Source organism: Danaus plexippus, chromosome 28 (assembly GCF_018135715.1).
Source record: "Danaus plexippus chromosome 28, MEX_DaPlex, whole genome shotgun sequence".
Lineage (NCBI taxonomy): Eukaryota > Metazoa > Arthropoda > Insecta > Lepidoptera > Nymphalidae > Danaus > Danaus plexippus.
In genome coordinates this window covers 59,008-78,600 of record NC_083556.1, presented here as the reverse complement: position 1 = coordinate 78,600, position 19,593 = coordinate 59,008, and the positions used below count along the sequence as shown (strand labels likewise).

The 19,593-nt window shown below is 36.3% G+C and overlaps 4 protein-coding genes across 4 annotated transcripts; 2 read left to right on the top strand and 2 right to left on the bottom strand.

Annotated features, from left to right (window-relative positions):
- Positions 1-173: 173 nt before the first annotated feature.
- Positions 174-5,837, top strand: LOC116776165 (T-complex protein 1 subunit epsilon). The gene is made up of 10 exons (XM_032669275.2): positions 174-399; positions 1,046-1,280; positions 1,695-1,927; positions 2,072-2,230; positions 2,605-2,751; positions 2,920-3,127; positions 3,500-3,654; positions 3,801-3,955; positions 4,866-4,957; positions 5,248-5,837. Exons 1-10 carry the CDS (start codon positions 292-294, stop codon positions 5,379-5,381), a joined length of 1,626 nt encoding a protein of 541 aa, XP_032525166.1. The 5' UTR covers positions 174-291; the 3' UTR covers positions 5,382-5,837.
- Positions 5,765-8,693, bottom strand: LOC116776166 (actin-related protein 6). The gene is made up of 2 exons (XM_032669276.2): positions 7,789-8,693; positions 5,765-6,796 (listed from the first exon to the last, which is right to left on the bottom strand). Exons 1-2 carry the CDS (start codon positions 8,471-8,473, stop codon positions 6,297-6,299), a joined length of 1,185 nt encoding a protein of 394 aa, XP_032525167.1. The 5' UTR covers positions 8,474-8,693; the 3' UTR covers positions 5,765-6,296.
- A 4,270-nt stretch (positions 8,694-12,963) lies between these two features.
- Positions 12,964-14,873, bottom strand: LOC133319781 (cytochrome c oxidase subunit 7C, mitochondrial-like). The gene is made up of 3 exons (XM_061525367.1): positions 14,674-14,873; positions 14,181-14,293; positions 12,964-13,056 (listed from the first exon to the last, which is right to left on the bottom strand). The coding sequence occupies exons 1-3, from the start codon at positions 14,863-14,865 to the stop codon at positions 13,053-13,055; spliced, it is 309 nt and encodes a 102-aa protein (XP_061381351.1). The 5' UTR covers positions 14,866-14,873; the 3' UTR covers positions 12,964-13,052.
- A 441-nt stretch (positions 14,874-15,314) lies between these two features.
- Positions 15,315-18,038, top strand: LOC116776094 (protein CDV3 homolog). Its single transcript, XM_032669197.2, has 4 exons — positions 15,315-15,627; positions 16,929-17,084; positions 17,163-17,297; positions 17,810-18,038. The coding sequence occupies exons 1-4, from the start codon at positions 15,457-15,459 to the stop codon at positions 17,978-17,980; spliced, it is 633 nt and encodes a 210-aa protein (XP_032525088.2). The 5' UTR covers positions 15,315-15,456; the 3' UTR covers positions 17,981-18,038.
- The last annotated feature ends 1,555 nt before the right edge of the window (positions 18,039-19,593 follow it).

Below are 19,593 nucleotides of genomic sequence, written 5' to 3'. Positions count from 1 at the left end.
CTTTAACACAAGTAGCGGTAGCATTATTTATTTTTATTGATGCATTGATTGATAGTCTGCAAAACATATTTATTATTTATTTATTTATTATTTTTATGCTATGACGTCATTGGTACAAAAGATATAGATTAAAAAAAACTTAATGTTGTTCCCAATATGACATCTGTCATAATCGTATAATCTGTGATATTCGTTTGTTTTATTCTTCTAGATTCGAAACCCAGTGGAAATGGGGATTTGTTTTTAAATCCATTTTAATCCGTGATCTGTCTTTAAATATTTTTGTGAAAAATGTCCATGTTTCCAGGAACAGTGGCCTTTGATGAGTATGGGCGTCCATTTATTATCTTAAGGGACCAAGAAAACCAAAAACGGCTCACCGGTATCGATGCCTTAAAAGTAAGTTTTGAATGAATTTTTCAATTAATTCTACAAATAAAGAGACACTCTTAAGTAATACTAAAGAACGAAGATGCTAATTCTCTTAGAATCCATGTATGTGAAATATAAAAATATTTACAAACAACCTAAAAATGTATGTGTCGTATATAATTTTATATATTTTACTATAATAGGGCAATTGCATCACGTTAAATAGCTTCTCGATGGATTCTTTGCTGCATTTAGAGTTTGTATAAGTGAAGAAAAAGTTATTTGTTTACTTCCTATGATTGTAAATCGCACTTAAAAAATCAGGTGTCCGGTCACATGATGACTAAGAAGGCTACAAAATATAAGAAAAGATTTAATAAAATTAACATAATGTTAAGTAAAAACTACATAAAATATTTGGTTCTATTTATTCCTATTAAGAGTTAAGGTAAAAAAAAGTTTTAAGTTGTGTAAAAATGTTAAAAAACCGAAATTTTATTACAAATGAATAAAAAATTAAATATATTTTAATCATACACCAATGATGACTTATTATTTACGTAGTGTTTTGATTTTATAATGAGATCTTCCTTGGCTGTGTCTGAGGTGAGCAAACGATGATCTATTTTTAATATGTACCACATAAAAACTAAATAAAAACAAATATTTTCAGTCGCATATCCAAGCCGCGCGTCAAATAGCAGGTATCCTGCGGACGTCGCTAGGTCCTCGCGGGCTGGACAAGATGATGGTGTCTTCAGACGGAGAGGTCACAGTCACCAACGACGGCGCCACCATCCTCAAGCTCATGGACGTGGAACACCAGATCGGCAAACTCATGGTGCAGCTAGCACAGAGCCAGGACGATGAGATCGGTGACGGTACCACAGGAGTGGTGGTGTTGGCCGGTGAGACGGTAGACTTGATCTCTTTGTGTATATATGTTAGGAACAACTTGAATGTTCAAATCAAACTAATATTGTCGGAAGTACTACGCGTTTTTTATTCTTTCAACATACCCAGACATTTTGGTTACTTTTTATCTCGTCTGTCCCTCATCACGATTGCTGCAAAGTTACCAAAATGTCGGGAGTATGTTGATAAAATAATATAAAACACTTAGTACTTTTTAAAATATTAGTTTTATTTAAATGAATACTTGGGAAAGTCTTAACTTGAATATTACTAGTCTTGATACCTGATACCACTCACCATGTCATGGAGTGTAGTTTTGCTGTACTAAAATGGCTTACTTGATATTAATAGATCATTTTGTCTTTGATTTTCAAACAAAATATTAATGAGTAATATGAATCTTGCAGGTGCACTGTTAGAGCAGGCGTCCAATTTGTTAGACAAAGGCATACATCCCATCAGAATCGCCGATGGGTTTGAGATGGCGGCGGCGACCGCTGTAGCACACCTGGACAGCATCAGTGAGCCGTTCCCAGTCAACAAGGACACAAGGGAACATCTCATCAAGGTGGCGATGACCACCCTCGGCAGCAAAGTGGTGGTGAAATGTCACAGGCTGATGGCCGAGATTGCTGTCGATGTGAGTACTTTATCACAGAGAACTCTGGTGTTAATAACTCTCATGTCTTAAGTCGTCTTAAAATAAATAGAAAATATACAAAGAAACATTGTAACAAGCAACTAATGTAACAGCCTTACTGAAATCACATAATGTATATTCCAGGCAATCCTCTCAGTGGCTGATTTGGAGAAGAGAGATGTGAACTTTGAACTGATCAAGGTTGAGGGCAAGGTCGGAGGAAGGATGGAGGACTCGCAGCTGGTGAAGGGAGTCGTCATCGACAAGACCATGAGCCATCCACAGATGCCAAAGGAACTCAAGGTAGAATAACACAGAGAAAACACAAAGATATCAAAGTTACTGAGACAAGATTGACAACACACACACAACGCATGAATATACTATATAATAGGCAATGATTGTTGGTGAAAATACTCAATAAAATAGTTGGGGAACATAAAAAACCTGTTTGTAAGATTTCAATGTCACACAATCCTCTACACTATCACTAGTGCTGTAAATATAAGCTGATAACACTTACAATATGTCTTGAACTGTTTTCATATATACAGTGAAAATGTAACAGTCTTATTGAAACAACAAATGAAGGCTATCCTGACATTACTGCATGTACCCGTTATATATATGTTTGTCATGACATGTGCATATATTAATATAAACTATTTGCCGAGCAGGATGTGAAGCTGGCTATCCTCACTTGTCCGTTTGAGCCGCCCAAGCCCAAGACCAAGCACAAGTTGCAAGTGGGCTCGGCCGAGGAGTACCGGGACCTTCGCAAATATGAACATGATAAGTTCTTAGAGATGGTTCGGAGAGTTAAGGTACGGACGAGAAACTTTATCAAACTGATATTATAAAATGTGACTGTTGCTGAATGGGTTCCAGACAGAGTCGCGTTAGACAGATTAGTCAGCTAGAAAATAAGCGGCAGTTGGCTGTGACGGTTATGTAGTTGCAAAGTGTTGATGAGAGGGTGTGTTGTGTGACAGGACGCGGGCGCTACGCTGGCCATCTGTCAGTGGGGCTTCGACGACGAGGCGAACCACCTGCTGCTGTCTGAACAGCTTCCGGCCGTGCGGTGGGTCGGCGGACCAGAAATGGAGCTCATCGCCATCGCCACGGGAGGAAGGATCGTGCCGCGCTTCGAGGAGCTCTCCCCGGACAAGCTCGGTTACTGTGGGCTCGTCAAGGAACTCAGTGAGTACACTCTTCATCATATATGTGTCTGTGTGTTGTTTGTATATGTCGGAATTATGTCCAAACCGTATTTTTAAAAAAGTGACGTCATCACAACTGACGTCACCGAAGCCTTTTTTGTCGCCTGTCGTCCGAGTCTCGGGCTATTGAAGGTAAACTCAAAACTCGTAGACGGTTGACGAACCCATTAGCGACTCGGCGACTGTTCGTAGTCCGTACCCGCGCCTCTATCATACCAACCGACACTGGTTGTTGTGACCACACTTGTAGAGGCCTCCCAGGTGACTCCTGGTAATTTTAACTACCCTCATTTGTTGATTATTCAAATAACATGTATTTCGCCGATATATATGTTACTTTGTATGTGTCCAGCTTTCGGTACGACCAAGGACGAGATGTTGGTGATCACGGAGTGCCGTAACTCTCGCGCGGTCACCGTCATGGTCCGCGGCGGGTCCAAAGTCATCGTGGAGGAGGCCAAGAGGTCCGTGCACGACGCGCTCTGTATAGTGAGGGCGCTGGTCCAGGTACGAACGACGAACAACATTACGATACAGCCAGCAGTTTGTTGTACATACAAGATATTGAAGAGAGAAAGAGACAGAGTGCGAGCACACGTTTACTTTCTCTTTCCCTCTCGCACATTTCAATGTGACGTCACGTTGCTCTTCAGGATTCTCGCGTGGTGTACGGCGGCGGGTCGGCCGAGGTGTCGTGCTCGCTGGCCGTGGCGCGCGCGGCGGACAAGCTGTGCTCCTTGGACCAGTACTCCTTCAGGGCATTCGCGGACGCGCTGGAAGCTGTGCCGCTGGCTCTGGCCGAGAACAGGTTAGTAGAAGAAACGGTTATCTCTGCCCTGGCATTATTTAACAGGGACACCTTCATAGAATAAGCCAGTGGATCGAAAATCTTATACGTTTTAAGTTCTATTATAATAATAGTTTGAATAAAAAAAATGTATTTTAGTTTACAAAAAAGCGTGGGGTGCATGGTGTCAATAGTTATAAATATTTTATTGACAGATATGAGTAGAGTGATTATCATTTCGATAATATCTTAAAAAGCACCCCACGCTTTTTTTAAAATAAAATACATTTTTTTTTTATTCACACTATTATAAATTTATATTTATTGAAATTTTTAACACTATTTTCTAATTTAAATTTATTAACATTTATTTTCTGTTTTTTAGTTCGGTTTTCTATAAAAAGCGTATTTTTTTAGTTTTTTTTAGACTATTATTTATTTTCCACTTTTTAGTTTGGTTTATTTATAATAGCTTGTTTTTTTTAATTTTAATTAAGTTTCTTACCTTATCGACTATAGATGAAAATTATATAAATTAACAAAAATCATATTTTGCAAATTGAAAAATGGAATAATTTTATAAAATTAGTGTATAGTCATCGGTCCTCGATAAATCTAGAAAGTGTGAACGAAATCTGGCCGTTTAAAGTGGGTCGAAATCGCGCCCAAAGAAGTCCATTACAAACAAACATTGTGAAGCTATTAAAAATAGGAATTTCCATTTAAATAAATAACAATGTTGAAGGTTTCTTGGATTGATTGGCTTTATATTGAACGTATTGCATGAGGTTATATTTGGATAATCAATGTCCAGCTTTACGTTAACATGGAAGTAACTGATGGGACCTGTGATACTTTTAAAGTGACATGTTTTCTTTGTGTGTATTTTTTGATGTCATTGGTATTATATAGCTGTGATGAATGCTTGCAGTGGTCTGTCTCCCATCGACTCCCTGTCCGAGGTGAAGGCTCGTCAGGCCGCTGAGGGGAAGACGTGTCTCGGTATAGACTGTATGGGAAATGGTAAGTTGAAAAGACCAGATAAATAGGTGATGTTTGGTGGAATAGTTTGGGTAAACCCTTTTGAGAGATTGTTGCTTACTGGCTTGACGAGGCCATCCATTGTTAAGAAACTCAGTTTGTGAAGAAGAATTTCAAACTATGTATTATGTATTTTTGTCTTCACGGACAAACAAACAGCACTCCTGCTGCAATGTAACCCGCTTGGATTACTCATTATGATAAAAGTTTCTGAGATTTATAATATATTTCTCTTGTTTAAAGATATACATATAACTAATTCGCTTGTCCAGGTTCCAACGACATGAAAGCCCTATCGGTGATTGAGTCTCTCCACTCCAAGCGTCAACAAATCTGCCTGGCCACTCAGCTGGTCAAGATGATACTTAAGATAGACGACGTGCGCTCACCAGCAGACCAGGAGTAGACCAGTAGACCGACACCGGGACACGCTGGATACAACCTCACGCATAGACCGAAAAGAACAACTCGGTCTACGGATGACAGATTATAAGACATCAATAGTTTTATTGAATCATCAGTTGTATCAAGAATTGTCTGATGGTCTGGCCGGAGGGAGAGGGACGTGCTCTCGGCGGGTTCCACTTTACAATATTAACTTAACTTTGTTCTGTGTATTTTAATTTAATTATAATTTGCTCTGTAAGATTGTTCACAAAGTTATGTTTAAAGTGCAGGCGGACTGGAAATATTCTGTTTAGTATTAAGATTGTGTACCGCGTACGACTGAACTAGCCGATACCGTGGCTCCGTCTGCATTGAGTGTACACTAAAAAGTAAAAACGCTAGTTATCGATATGCAAATGTATTTTTATTACAATGAATGTAATTGTTAACACAATAAACTAATTGAGCTTAACGAGACGCGGCTTTCATTGAACAGGACAAGGTTTTGCTTGCATCTGGAGAATACGAAATAATAGAATTACATTGAAATACTTTCCTCTCTTAAATTCACAATATTTACAAATGTCTTACGTAGTACGGAATAGAAAATATAAGTATGTAGTGATCAAGAAAAATATATATCATATGACAGTCACGTGAACAGGAACTTGTGTTGGACGATGACTTCACATACAATGATTTGTGAAAGACCTGACTCCGATGATTCACATTACCGGGGAGGTCTCAGCGACAAGACCAACTCACAGATGATGTTTCTTAGACACAAGTCAGACTTAGTTATAAGATATAGAGATTTAGGAATATATCACACACAGCTCTCTTTGCACAACACTGGTACGTAATATCCATCACCGAACCTCATCCGACACGGGCCAGGATCCTACTCTGAGGGTCTCCTGGCCCGCTTCCTTCGTTATATATCGAACCTCTCGTAGGCCAGGGACTTCCCCTCCTCCTCATACTCCTCGCGAGTCACACAGAAGGAGTAGAAGTCTGGATCCCTGAACATCATCTTCCCTCCTTCCCAGGCGTACGTGACAGGGTTGTCGCTCCGCGAGACGTTCACGTCGTAATGATCCAGCGCCAGGGCCCTGACTTCCTGGTACACACGCTCCTTGAACCCGGGGAACAGTGTATTTCCGCCGAACAACACTATGTTCTCTAATAAACTCTCCCTATTCTCCTCTGGGCAGCTGTTGACGGAGTGCACTATAGCTTCAGGAATGCCCATTTGTGGTATCCCCACATCCGACGGCCTGAACAGCAGCTCGGGTATGGAGAACCTCTCATTGTTCATCCTCAGAGTCTGCTGCTCCAGCTCTTCATCAGGTCTCACCACGTCTCTTAAGTATCCGCGTCGTATCGTCGTGTAGTCCGGTAACACGTAGTCCTTCACTATTGTGTTACTGGAATCTGAAATAAAATTATCATTACTACTACTTTATGGCCTCGATTTCGTCCGTGTGATGTAGATTGTAAGGAAAGTACAGTCTGTGACACATGACCCCATACATAACACAACTCTCACACTGTGTTCATTAGGTCTCTTCCTGCTATCATCTCTGAACAATGTCACTGTTTTGGGTGACGGACACACATCCATCCTTATAAACTTCTACATCTATAATATAAATGTAACAATTAAATGATTCTTTGTCTTTATAATTGTTTTATGTGACATGTTCAAAGAATGGTTTTACAAACTTCATGATTTTTCAAGGATTTTTGAACATAAGAGAATATTTTAAGTTATTACGGATTTGTTTAGTAACCTATATTCATTGTATTTAATCCCAAAACAAAACCTAAAAATAAATAGTGGTCCGTTACGAACTTGTCAAATCCACAAACTTCGAGATATGATAACAGTTTGTATAGATCAAAGGCAGAGAGCCAGGTATGAATGTTGTCTCCGTGAGCATCACTAATAACTTCCTATACAACCTCCAGCTCTTGAGACGTGCCGGGAGAAATCCCATCCAACATAAATAAATCATATAAACAAAATCTCTCTCCCGCCGGTGGGATGAATCTTACAACATGATAAGAATAAAAATTACATTATTTATTGGTCATTCAACAAATCTACTGCAAATAAACTTATATTTGCAAGTGAAAGATTCCCATATCGTCTGCCAGAGAGCATGCAAAGTAACCTAGATGTTGGGAGTATGTAGTTTTTACTTTAGTTTAGTTTAGTATTTAGTTTTTTAAAAATAATATAATAATTAAAAGTAATCCAACAATATTAGTTTCATTTAAATGAATATTTCAAAGATCTTAGATCTCATTAAATCTACTGCAGTATAAGATGCTTTGTAGGTAGCCGAGAATACACAAACAATGAAAAACCAATAGTTAATTTATTAAGTTAGATGATAAACCATACTGTAGTGTTTAAATACCTTTTTTCCTGGCGATCTCCATGTCCTTCATGAAATCTTGTGATACGAAGCAGGAGTCCTCCTTCACTTGGTTGATGACGTAGCTCTCCTCCATCACATTTAACTGTCGGTAGGATATTATTTCCTTCAGGTGGTTGGTCAACACCTTCCCTCCCACATCGATCCTTCTTATCCCATCCTTATACTTTTTACCTTTCACATACGGCACTATATATGTGTAACTGTAGCCTGAGTCTACAACTACAGTACACTCGTTGTTTTTTGTCTTTCTGTAGTTGTATTCCGCTAAATCGGTTGCGTTTATTCTTAACAATGACTGACATTCGTATTCTTCGAAGAAAATTTCCGTCATTGCCTCTTGGATGGACGAAAAGTTAAATAATGGCTCCGTTATTATTAACGGCGTTTCACTGAAGTTAACGGGGCAACATTCCTTGCTGAAAATAAAATCCCAAACTGTTTTTTGTGTATCCCAATTGATAAGGAAACCTTTTTGAAATGGAAGTATGTAAAACAGGCCCGAAGCGTCTCTGCACTCTTCAATCTGTGATCCTATGAAAGGCCGCCTCCTCTCAGACTTGGCTTTCATGATACAGTTAGGTACGACCTTCGGTTCCGATGTTGAGAAGCCGACTTTAGCTGTATAAGCTCCATTGTCGAGAATATAGCAAGATGTTTCTGACATTTTGGAGGTTACCGGGCGGTAGTACTCTTTACAGTCGGAGCCTCTCTAGTAACATAATTACTTGCACAAGAGTTTGTTAAACATAGCTTCACCAATATAATCTCAGTAAACTATTATTGAGTTTGTATTTACACTTAAATATTTAGCTTCACTACTTCTAAAGCTAGAGTAAAAAACTTAAAGTTTGAAGTTTTGATAATACATAAACGTCAACACACACACACACACACACGTCAAGTCACAACGACAATAAGATACTTCTAAGGTCTGATCAATATTATAATATATAAATATGTTGTGTTTTATAATCTTATAATAATAATAATATTTCTATAAAGATAAAAAAAAACATAATTTTTAAAAATTTATTGGAAAACACAGGTATTCTAAAAATATTAATCGCTAAAAAGGGAGAATTCAACTCAGATCTTTTATTAATCTTAGCTCTTCTATTATATAACATTTCCAAATACAGCGTTCTTTAATTATTGTAGTTCCTAATATTTTTAATCTACTTTAAAAAAACAAAAATTAGATTACAATTACAATAACAAATACAATTTTTTGAGATAAGAAATAAAATCGGATCTTTAAATATCCCTCTTCTCTATTGTATTATACCACAGAGGGCATTTTGTTTTTTATAACGTTTACTGTATAAATTACTACTAAATAATTATTTAAATTACTATTTGTATGTTTAAAAAAAACAATGTTATGGAAGATACTGCAGATATGATGGTGTCTCACTTTCTGTGATTTACTATAACTTATTGTTTCTTTTGTTAACCAGTACTTAATTTTAACCATTTATCATCCGCGTGACAAACTTCTATAAAATTAAATACTTTCATTGTATGCAATATCTACTAGAGTTTAGAATTTTTGTTGAAACAGATGGTAAAATCTCCGTAGGATTTTAATAACAATTAATATACCTTTTTTGTCTTAATTAAATTAGTCAGTCTACACTTTGCCACCAAAATGTATAAATGTTGATTTATGAGAATTTTTACAACACTTTTTATATTCTCTAATCTATAAATAGTCTGTTTAATTGAAATATTTGTCGAAGTGGGACTATTGATCGTAAAGAGACATTTAATATTTCCTTTCTTAGTTAAAGGGAATCTTAGTGCAGGCTAGTCTTGTTTAATCCTCAACATATTTTTTAAATATTTAAAATTGACCTTTATATCTAGATTATGCAAATAGAAATTTTAAATACATTAAGATATTACAAATTGAGTTCAAAATATACTCACAAAGATGACAATGCTTGACAAATAAAAAATATATATTTGTAAATGTTTATTTATTTGTAAATTATTAAAACTCAACGTATAAGAAACCGACGTCTGATTGCAATCTTATTATTTTTATTTAATTCCAATCTGTTTCCATTTAAATCTAAATGTTTAAAACTTAAATTCTTGTATGGAGTATTGCAATTGACGTTCCCGAGACTTTTTGTCGTCGCGTTTAAAGTTGATATCAAAAATATTTTAAACTTAACAACCGTACCGATCTATCCAGTCTAAGTCACATGGTATCAATATAGTAACGTAGTTTTATCATCAGGAATACACGTCTGTTAATAAATGTTATACGATGTACAAAGATGTATCTCTTAAGTTTAAATAAGGACAAATGTAGTCTTGTCAGTGTTGAGAGCAGGTGTGTTAAAGACTGACTCTTGGTGTGGAACAGAATACTCTTTGAAACGTGTAAGGAGTCGCGTGAATTAATTTTCCCATCTAACAAACAGACCCACGGTGGGCTTCCAGCCTTTCATTGTAGATCTCTTCTGTAAAGCGATAATTGGCTTCCTCCTTCTTTATGTGCACAGTACTGCATTGGAACAGTTTTACATGCGGCTCTCTTTCTTTGTACTTGCAATTTAAAAAAATGCATTAAACATATGAAGCTTGAAAATAAAAGAAAGCATGCAAAACAATTATTCATCGTCGGAATCTTGACAACAAAAAACCTTGACCTTGACCTTTTCTGCTCGTCAAAATACGTTTATGATCCTCTAGTGAACTAGGGTGGAATTTATCGAGACACATTGACTCGAGATAAATTTGCTTCACATCAAGAGAAGGAAGGAAGCTGGTAGATTGGCGCCCAAAAAATATTTCTGTACTTTTTAAATAAATACATAAGTATTTCAAACTACTTATAAAGCATGATATTATCATAATGATAACGTCATATTAAATTAGACGAATAATCGGTTGTGTTTGGATGATGGCGTCTTTCTATCAGAGAAGAGCAGTTTCAAACCGGCGTAATTTGGAATAAAAATGTTTGGTAAACATCAGGGCCAGTCAATGAAAATTCATAAGTTGAGGGCAGTTGAAACTTTAGGCTCTAGTTCGACTTATTCAGAAATCTTGACAATCATCAATCGTCGGATCAAAATATTATTATTATAGTATCATACATTCCGGAGCCGCGTAAAATCTCTAATATATCAGATATCTTCTTTCTTTTGTCTTTACACAAATAATCTAAATCTGGAATAATAAATAAATTTTTGACGTCACATCAAAAGTATTGATAGGGTTGACAAGTTATCAGCTCTGATTTATTTCGGAATTCTAAATATTGGCCGCTGACGTTATACCTTACCTCACTTGACCACGTCGGGATTGATTGTCAGATTATACCTACATAATATATACAATAACGGAATAGAGAGAAATAAAACAAATTGAAGAAGCATCTATGTAGCAGTTGAGCAGTTCAGTAGAAGAGAAGACGAGACGAGAAAGTTAAAGAGTTACCACCTGCAACATCTGCACGTCAAAATATCTGGATATATTTTTAATCTAGAAGAAAAATCATTAAAGCTTTTTTCGTAAAAAACTTCACACCATTGATTGTTGTAGAAAATATTCTAAACAGCAGAAAACAGTATACTAGCATTTATCAGGTAACAGTATGTATTTGAACGACGGTGATTTTTTGGTAAAGACTCGCCATAATGCACATGAGGTTTTTTTTATTGTTGTATGAGATATAAAAAGTTGTCGTCATTAAAATATGTTGTCGCTCTCTTTATTAATAAAAGTAATTTAAATAATGTGCTGCTTTTTTTCTTATTTGACCCTCCGGATCTTTATCTAAATTTCATGAATACAACACATTCTTTTGTAGGTGTTGCACCAAACTAACTACAGGACGAGGCTCCAGTCACCGGGTACTGAGAGTGTGTTTTTGTTTTATGATAAAGCTATCTCTCTCACTCCAAATCATAGACTTTAACAAGTCTTTATGAAATGTTTCAAGACATTTATAGTGAATTATCAATACCCTAAATTGTCTTATGTCAAAAGATATTTTCCAGAACTTGTATAAAAATTAATAACGGAACATAAAAAATAAAAGCGAGACAAATTATATTAGATATTTTATTTTGATTATTTTACACTTGCTAGCTTAAACCTACGACGGAGCTTCATTGTGCTACGACCTGGAAACATAAAGATTGGCACATGATTACAGGAAACGAGAAATATACGAAGAAACTCTGAGTTATAAGGTAACATTATCTGGGGAAGAATTATACAGGGTGCAACTAGCTGTGACGCCAACATTATACAAGGCTGAGTGCTACGAAGCATCATTTGTTTTATTTTGATGGAAAATATAAAAATTACCTGTTAATGAGTTAAATCTGTTAACATAGTTGATAAATAAGTTTGAGTTTTTTTAATAGTTGGACTACTCGTAAGTCTTTGATGTAAATTGAAATTAGTTTATAACTGTGAGGTTACTTTGTTACTCACTGTTTACTTCTTGAGGAGCTGATGACGGGTGATGAGGAACGGAGCCGAGAGACCAGAGCTCACAAACACTATGAAGTAGGCTGTCAGCTTGTAGCGGTTAGAGATGTCGAAAGGAAGGTTCTGAAGAGGCATTTGTATAATCAATTTAATATATATATTATTATGGTAATAACAAATAACCATCAGCCTATATTGAACAAATATTGTGTAAGTAAGGGACAAGGGAAAAAGAAGAGGAATGTACTGATTTATAATTATAGGCTGGTTTTCAATTTTTATCTGTACACACCTTATTTAAATGTAATTTTGTGTAAATTACCTAGCAAATGTACATTAGTGTTTGTATAATATCCTTGTAGTTGAAAAAAGCAAAAATGATTGGAACTTTATTATTCTTTTGGATTCATTATGTAATGTGTTTGATCTTAGGACTCACCTCGCCGGGAACGCCTCCGTGGGAGTGGTTCCTGATGAAATTGGTCATCACATTCCTGCCGAGTTTGTTAGAAACACGAGCGAGACCCAACATTATGTATCTTTATTAACCAAGTGTACTAAAACTGATAATGTGATTCAATGCTCACTGCAGTGGCGAACCTTTTCAACTTGACAAAACTAATGTCACGTTCATAATTTTTGACTTTTTTTTTCGATTATTAATTTGAACGTACCGAAAATAAATAAAACAATATTAAATACATTTCAATTTATATTTATTGAGAGAAATTTTACATATTAGTTGTGGATTAATCTATTCGAACTATTAGTTGTACTCGATTCATAATTTACCTGTAACAAGAATCAAACAATAACTTAATTAGGGAAATATATAATAAATGTAGAAATATAGCTAAAATAAATTTTATTTTAAATATTTAATAATTTAAAGGTTCTATGTTATGGAAGTCATTAAATTCAAAGTTGCTAGTAAATTAACAACTAACGATATACGTATTGTATAAATTAAAAAATTTTCGCCGATTTCAATGATTAAGTATGTAATGTTTCGAGTTTTCTAGTAAAACATCGACATATGAAGATCTCTTAGAACAATGACCACTGAAATAATATTTACTGTAACATTACCTCTGAAGGTAAACTTCATTGAAAGCAATAGTATTCAAATATGGACTTAATTCTCTATACGCGAAAGTTAATTTTTTTATGTAAGCTAAAGAAAATTAAACTAAACATGATTCTGCCTTATGCGCTTCATAGTAAAGGCTATAATGATTTTGTCATAAGAATTCCATAACTTGAGTATCTTTATGGAGTGTCAATAATAAATCAATATTGCTTACTGTTATTATTCTCAATATTGCCATATTAAACATCTCGTTATTTATTTATTTACAGTTCAATATATGTACTAAAGAAGAGATTATTTTAATAAGATTTTTTTTTCGAAGGTAACTTATCGAAATTCTAATTCTGAAGTAGGTTTTAATAATGAGATCTAAGACTTTCGCGAGTTTTATTCATTTAAATGAAACTAAGATGTTCACATCCCGTCTGCTCGTGATCACGGTTGCTGAAAAGTAACCGAAACGGCGGGATTATGTAGTTTTAAATAATAAAATTCGTGTAGTATATCCGAAATATAGTAGTTTCGTTAAAATAGATTTTAAGAAATTAGGGCTGAGATTGTATTTGAGAGATTTATTTTATATTGTTTCATACTAATCGATAGAGAAAAATAACCCAAAAAATATAACGTATATATATTTAATAAATAAATATAAATAGTATTTCTATAAATATACAACCGAATAAAATTTTACTCCTATGTACTCAGTACTAGGTGCCTATCACATTAAATAATGACACGTTTCTATCATAAAGAACAAACATACAACACAAACTCATTTATGAACTCTACATAGGAAAGTATAATAATGAGATGTAATATTTACTTCTTCTTCATCTGGTACATGACTATGAGGAAGGGCGCCGAGATGCCGGTCAGCGCGAACAACAGGAAGTTCATGGTGAGACGAGCGCGGTTGTGGATGTTGAAGGGAAGGTTCTGGAATGTATATAAATAATACGTTTAATAATTTGTATGTTTAAGATTCACAACAAACCAATAATAGCGTAATAAAATCCGTTTTTATTATATATTATAATTTACTTCGTGCATACTTAGAATTTCTTTCCTGGAAAGTCTTTTTATTTCCTCTGTGTTATATTTTAAAAGTATATATTTAAGGTTTTTAAATAATTTATTACTTTTAAATTTAGACGCTTACCGGTCAGACATCACGTAGGCACAATGATGTTTGAGAATGATTAAGTTACCTTCACTTGCTCAGGTAACAACATTTCTTACATAAACGTGAGGTTGGGTTTGATAATGAAATAGCTAGGTGTTATGTAATAATTAAAATATACATAAATATCACATACCTCTCCCGGGACACCGCCGTGGGAGCCGTTTCTAATAAAGTTTTTCATCACATTTTGACCAAAAATTCTCGATCTTACAGAACCCAACATTTTTACCTCTAACTTTAACTCAGAACTGACCAAATGAGATAAGATATGACTATTGACTATCGGTTGATACCAATACCTATGAGTGAATGATAAAAAATACATGTAAGTATAATACGAATATATAAAAATGTTTGCCTCCTTTAAAAAAAGGCGTGATGATTTACGTCTAATAGAAGTGTTCATGTTTTAAAAGAGTTCTCTATTTTGTGTCGTTACATATTTATTTAATAAATAAAATGTACTGGAAAAATTAACAATTACTAACATTACTTTCTGTCTTGTTTGCTCTTAAAACTCTTATTAGTAAACAATAATAAATAGCATTTTATCCTTATAAGATCTGTTAGTTATGTATTTAATTTTTAACTTTCCATATTACCTAAAGACATATAATTAACTTTTTAAAAATATAATATATATTTTTAAAAATATAATACATAATGTTGCAATAAAATTAATCGGTTTAATAAATGTTTAACTTCTAAAATGATAAGACATTTATTTACTTTCCATATTAGTATCAGAGTAGTTTTTAGAGTTTGTGAAATGGCAACACAGTTATCTGCCATTAAAAAAATACAGACGGCCACGCTTGCCACAAAAATCATTCCGGGGGATAATTACCCCCTTTTCGTTTTATTCCAATATTACTGTTTTATTAAACGTTACCATTTTTAACAATAATAAATAGACATGGCTGATCTAGACGATTTCTTCGCTAAAAAGGACCGCAAAAAGTCCAAGTCCGTTAAAAAGTTCGCTACCGCTGATGAACTGGCAAAGAAACTAGAGGATTCAAAACAAAAAAGCGACGTTAGACCCAAAAAAGACAGACCTCAGGAGGGCGAGGAGGCTAACCGAGCGGTGAGTTCCATCTGATGTAATTAATAGTTACAGTAAAGAAGTGCGTGGTGACAAGATACATAATTTACCATTGTTCTGATTTCACGACTGACTTGACTCAGAATCTGCGATGCGATGTGACATGATCTCGAGACTATGTAGCCTTAACGATATTTAAATCTATTGAACTTTCATAAGACAGTAATTATCGGACATAACCTATATTGTGATATCGAATTTATTTGTACAGACAGAATGACAAACAGTTTTATAGTGATATGTCATTTAGGATTTGAGAGTAGCATCGTAACGAGTTACCTTCATAGTGAAGTCGAGTGTTGAACAATGTGAAGTGTTGCATTATTGTAATTATTAAAATTACACTAATTTCTCTATTGTTAATTTCTTTATTACTTTATTGTCATTCTTTATTTTTCTTATATCACTTCTGAAGTGTCTCTCTCAATCATGTATGCTCAGAACATAATGATTACATTAAACATATATTTTTTTTGTCCGTTTGTATTAATTAATAAGAACTTGAACATCCCTGCTGTAATTTTTATTCCATTTATTTGGCGAAATGCATGAATTAATTATTCAGATGTTTTGAAGGCTTCATATAAAGATATGTGTAAGACCAGTGACAGAAGCTGGATAAGGCTAGTTTAGGATTACTAATTGAATACATTGAACAAGATAATGTCCTCGGGTGAGCATCCGGCAATTCATGTAAATATATTAAATCATTGTTACAATTTAATTAAGTTTGTTATATAAATAGCTCGTACTGTGATTTGTGCAGCTTCTGTACTGACACCATCCGTTTGTCAGGATGAGAGTCGCCACATATTTTCTGTAACTAAAACAAGCAAATGAAAATGTGTTAAGGGGCTCAATTAAATGAAGTTAGTTTTTTCATATGAAAAGTAATAAATTTATGTTTCTTTTTTAATATCCTTTAGTTTATGAACAAATGTTCTATGAAACCTTTCTCGAGTTTCTTCCTGAATATTCTTATAATAGTTGATTTATTATCACTCAGTTTTTTCCTTGAATTCCTTGATTCTTCCCAGAGTATTGTTCTGTATGAGAGATGTCATTATAGTTATTTATAATTTTCCTGTTTGATGTAAAACATGTTTTTGTTTGTATATGTGTAGCGTTGTTGTAACTTATATAATATTAATAATTTTATTGAGGGATCTCTAAGCCAAGTTCACGTCTTGTTGAAAAGTGATCTCATTAATACTTACATGTTTAATTTATAATAAATATTTGTGCCAAGAGTCCTGAAACCATTAAGTTTAAATTTTTTGTAGGAGGAAGAGTGGAAAGACTACGAGGAGCCTGTCAAAGATTACACCGGACTCAAGATACAGGTGTTACAAGGAGGGGCGACGCCCGATACCGCCAGAGACGCGGCCGAGGACTCCGCCCCCGAGAACACGCGGGGGAAGGGGCCCTGGAACAAACCTGTAAGTGATATGAACTAGAACATAACAGTCTTTGGAAAAACTCTGTCTTATAATATGATTAATATGAATATTTGTCAGGTGGAGCCCGTGTCAGCGGAGCAGCCCCCGGCGCCGGCCGTGAAGGAGGAGCGCGAGCCCGCCGCCCCTGCCGCCTACGTCCCGCCACAGTCCAGGAACAGGGCCGCGGAGCCTAGGCGCACACAGCAGCACAGAGTGAGACACACACAAACACGCTTACACACGGACACACAGACCCCTGCACATGAACTTAGGTTTAACTTGTATTACCTGCCACTATCTGTTATATTTTCACTTTTCTTTAAAAATATAAAACACCGCATTTTAATATGTTCGGTTGAAAATTAATAACAAAATTATATGAGGCGGCAACCGGAGGGTCCGGGAAGACTACGAAACTTACTTATGTGTATATTATAATAAGAATTACATATTAAAACTTATAACCTATACCAAGGACTACATGATTGCCCCGATGTTAGGATAGCAAACTATTCCATAGCTTGTTTGGTATCAGGAATCTTCTTGTTCACACGGCTTGGCGTTCGTGCCGCGGAGACCGCGGTGTCACTCGTTATATGATCTTTTATCCATACAACGATGTTCATTTACTTTATAACATGTCGCGCGTCCGTAACAACACGAGCGGAGCGTGTGTTGAAGGTGCGAGTGAGAGTGGGTTTTGACAGTGACTGTTAACATTCCAGAAGAACGCCCCGGACATACACAACGACGACTACTTCCCGGTGCTGGGCGCGGCGCGGGGCGCGCGGCCCGGCTGGGCGGGCGGGGGCGGGGGCGGGGCGCCCGACACGCAGCGACAACACCGCTCCACGCTCAGCACCGGGAACAGGTTCACCAGTCTACAGGACAGCTAGTGAAGGAAGCCACACAAAAAAATAGTAATGTACCATACTAATAAATTATGTATTTAAAGCCCTGGCTTTCATTTCACGGGCGGGCGAGGGCGGGCGGGCGGCGCGGCCGGGACTAATAAACGAATCATTACGACTCACCAGTGGTTTTATTTGCTAGACGCCCCCACCTCAGCCTCCGCGACGGACCTTCTTCAGTTAAATTCTTCATTACCGCTTTCAGGCGACACGCGGGTCACAGCCCGTGCTCAAACTAATGCCCGGGCTTGCCCGAGTCTTCTGATGGCTCCCTCTCTCGCCTCCCTCTCTCACGCGTCGCGCAGCATTGATGTTATCTTCAGTAGCAGGTGTCAGTAGTCCTGTTAACTTATACTATACTCAACGTCCAGTGTTATTATTTCCTCCTGCAGATAGTCGCTTGTTTTATGAATTCTTTCCAATATGGATTTCCATATTTCTGTAAGTAAAATAAATGCGGGGTTCGAGCGTCCTGTAAGCTCTGGGTCATAACCTTAAGCCTGTAATGATGTATTTTCTTGGCATATATTTATATCCGGTAGCTGACAGGAAATGTTTCGTTTCTAAGACATTATTTCTTGTTCAGTTTTCGGTGATGAATGTCGATTGCTTTTGCACGCCGCGCGTTTTTTCTTCTGCTTTGTGACAGCCGTCGTCGCTCCGACCGCTCTGTGGGCCGACGGACAATTCAGATTTAGGACTTCCATGTTTTGGGAGATGTTTGGTTGGTCGGACAGTACGTAATATATTTCATTTTTGTATTCTCCATTCGGTGAACGCCAGGTCCATCTTCGGTTTGGATTTTTATGAAAGAAAGTATTTGAGATGGCAAGTTTGAGTTCGAGGGCGAAATGATTAGCTTTTGACCTCTCCGGTTTCTTTCGCCGTACCCGTTTGCTTTCATGACTAGATGTTCATCTTTTGTGGGTTGTCGTATTTTCGCGTTAAAATCACGCATTATTATATAGTTTTTGTTGGCTTGGTCTGGGGCTCTGTTGAAGGTGTTGATCTCCTCTTCACACGCTGTTTCAGTCGCTGCGTATATTTGTATGATTGATACAGACAGTCCTCGTATGTTTAGGTTCAGTAACGCTACTCTGTCATTTATGCCTATGAAACTTTCCATCCAGTTCTCGCGGCTTTTATTTATTAACAAACCTGCTCCATGTTTGCCCGGGGTACGTCCCGTGTGGCAAAGTATGAAATTATTATATTCTTCTATCTTCTATTAACTCTAATGAGTGCTTCGCTAAGTTCGGTTAAGTGTTCGTGAGTAGATAGAGTTCTGACGCTGTAAGTTGTTATGTAGAGCTGATCTCTCTTCTTTTTAGTTGAGTTAAGTAATGCTTGGGTTGGTGTCTCTTTTCTTGTTATTGAAGAAGTTTGAGATATCTTCTTCAGAGGGTTTTGGTGTCGATCTCCCTCGGTGACCAGCCGGAGTGGAAGATGGTTTTCGTTGCTTAGTTGCGATTGGTCGAGTTTTGCATCGTTGAGGGAGGGGGATGTTGGTTGCTATGGCTGTAAGTTATTGGTTGCATTGTTGGTTATTTGTTTCAGAACTCCTCCTGAGACACCGCTTGATCTGGTTGTAAATGAGT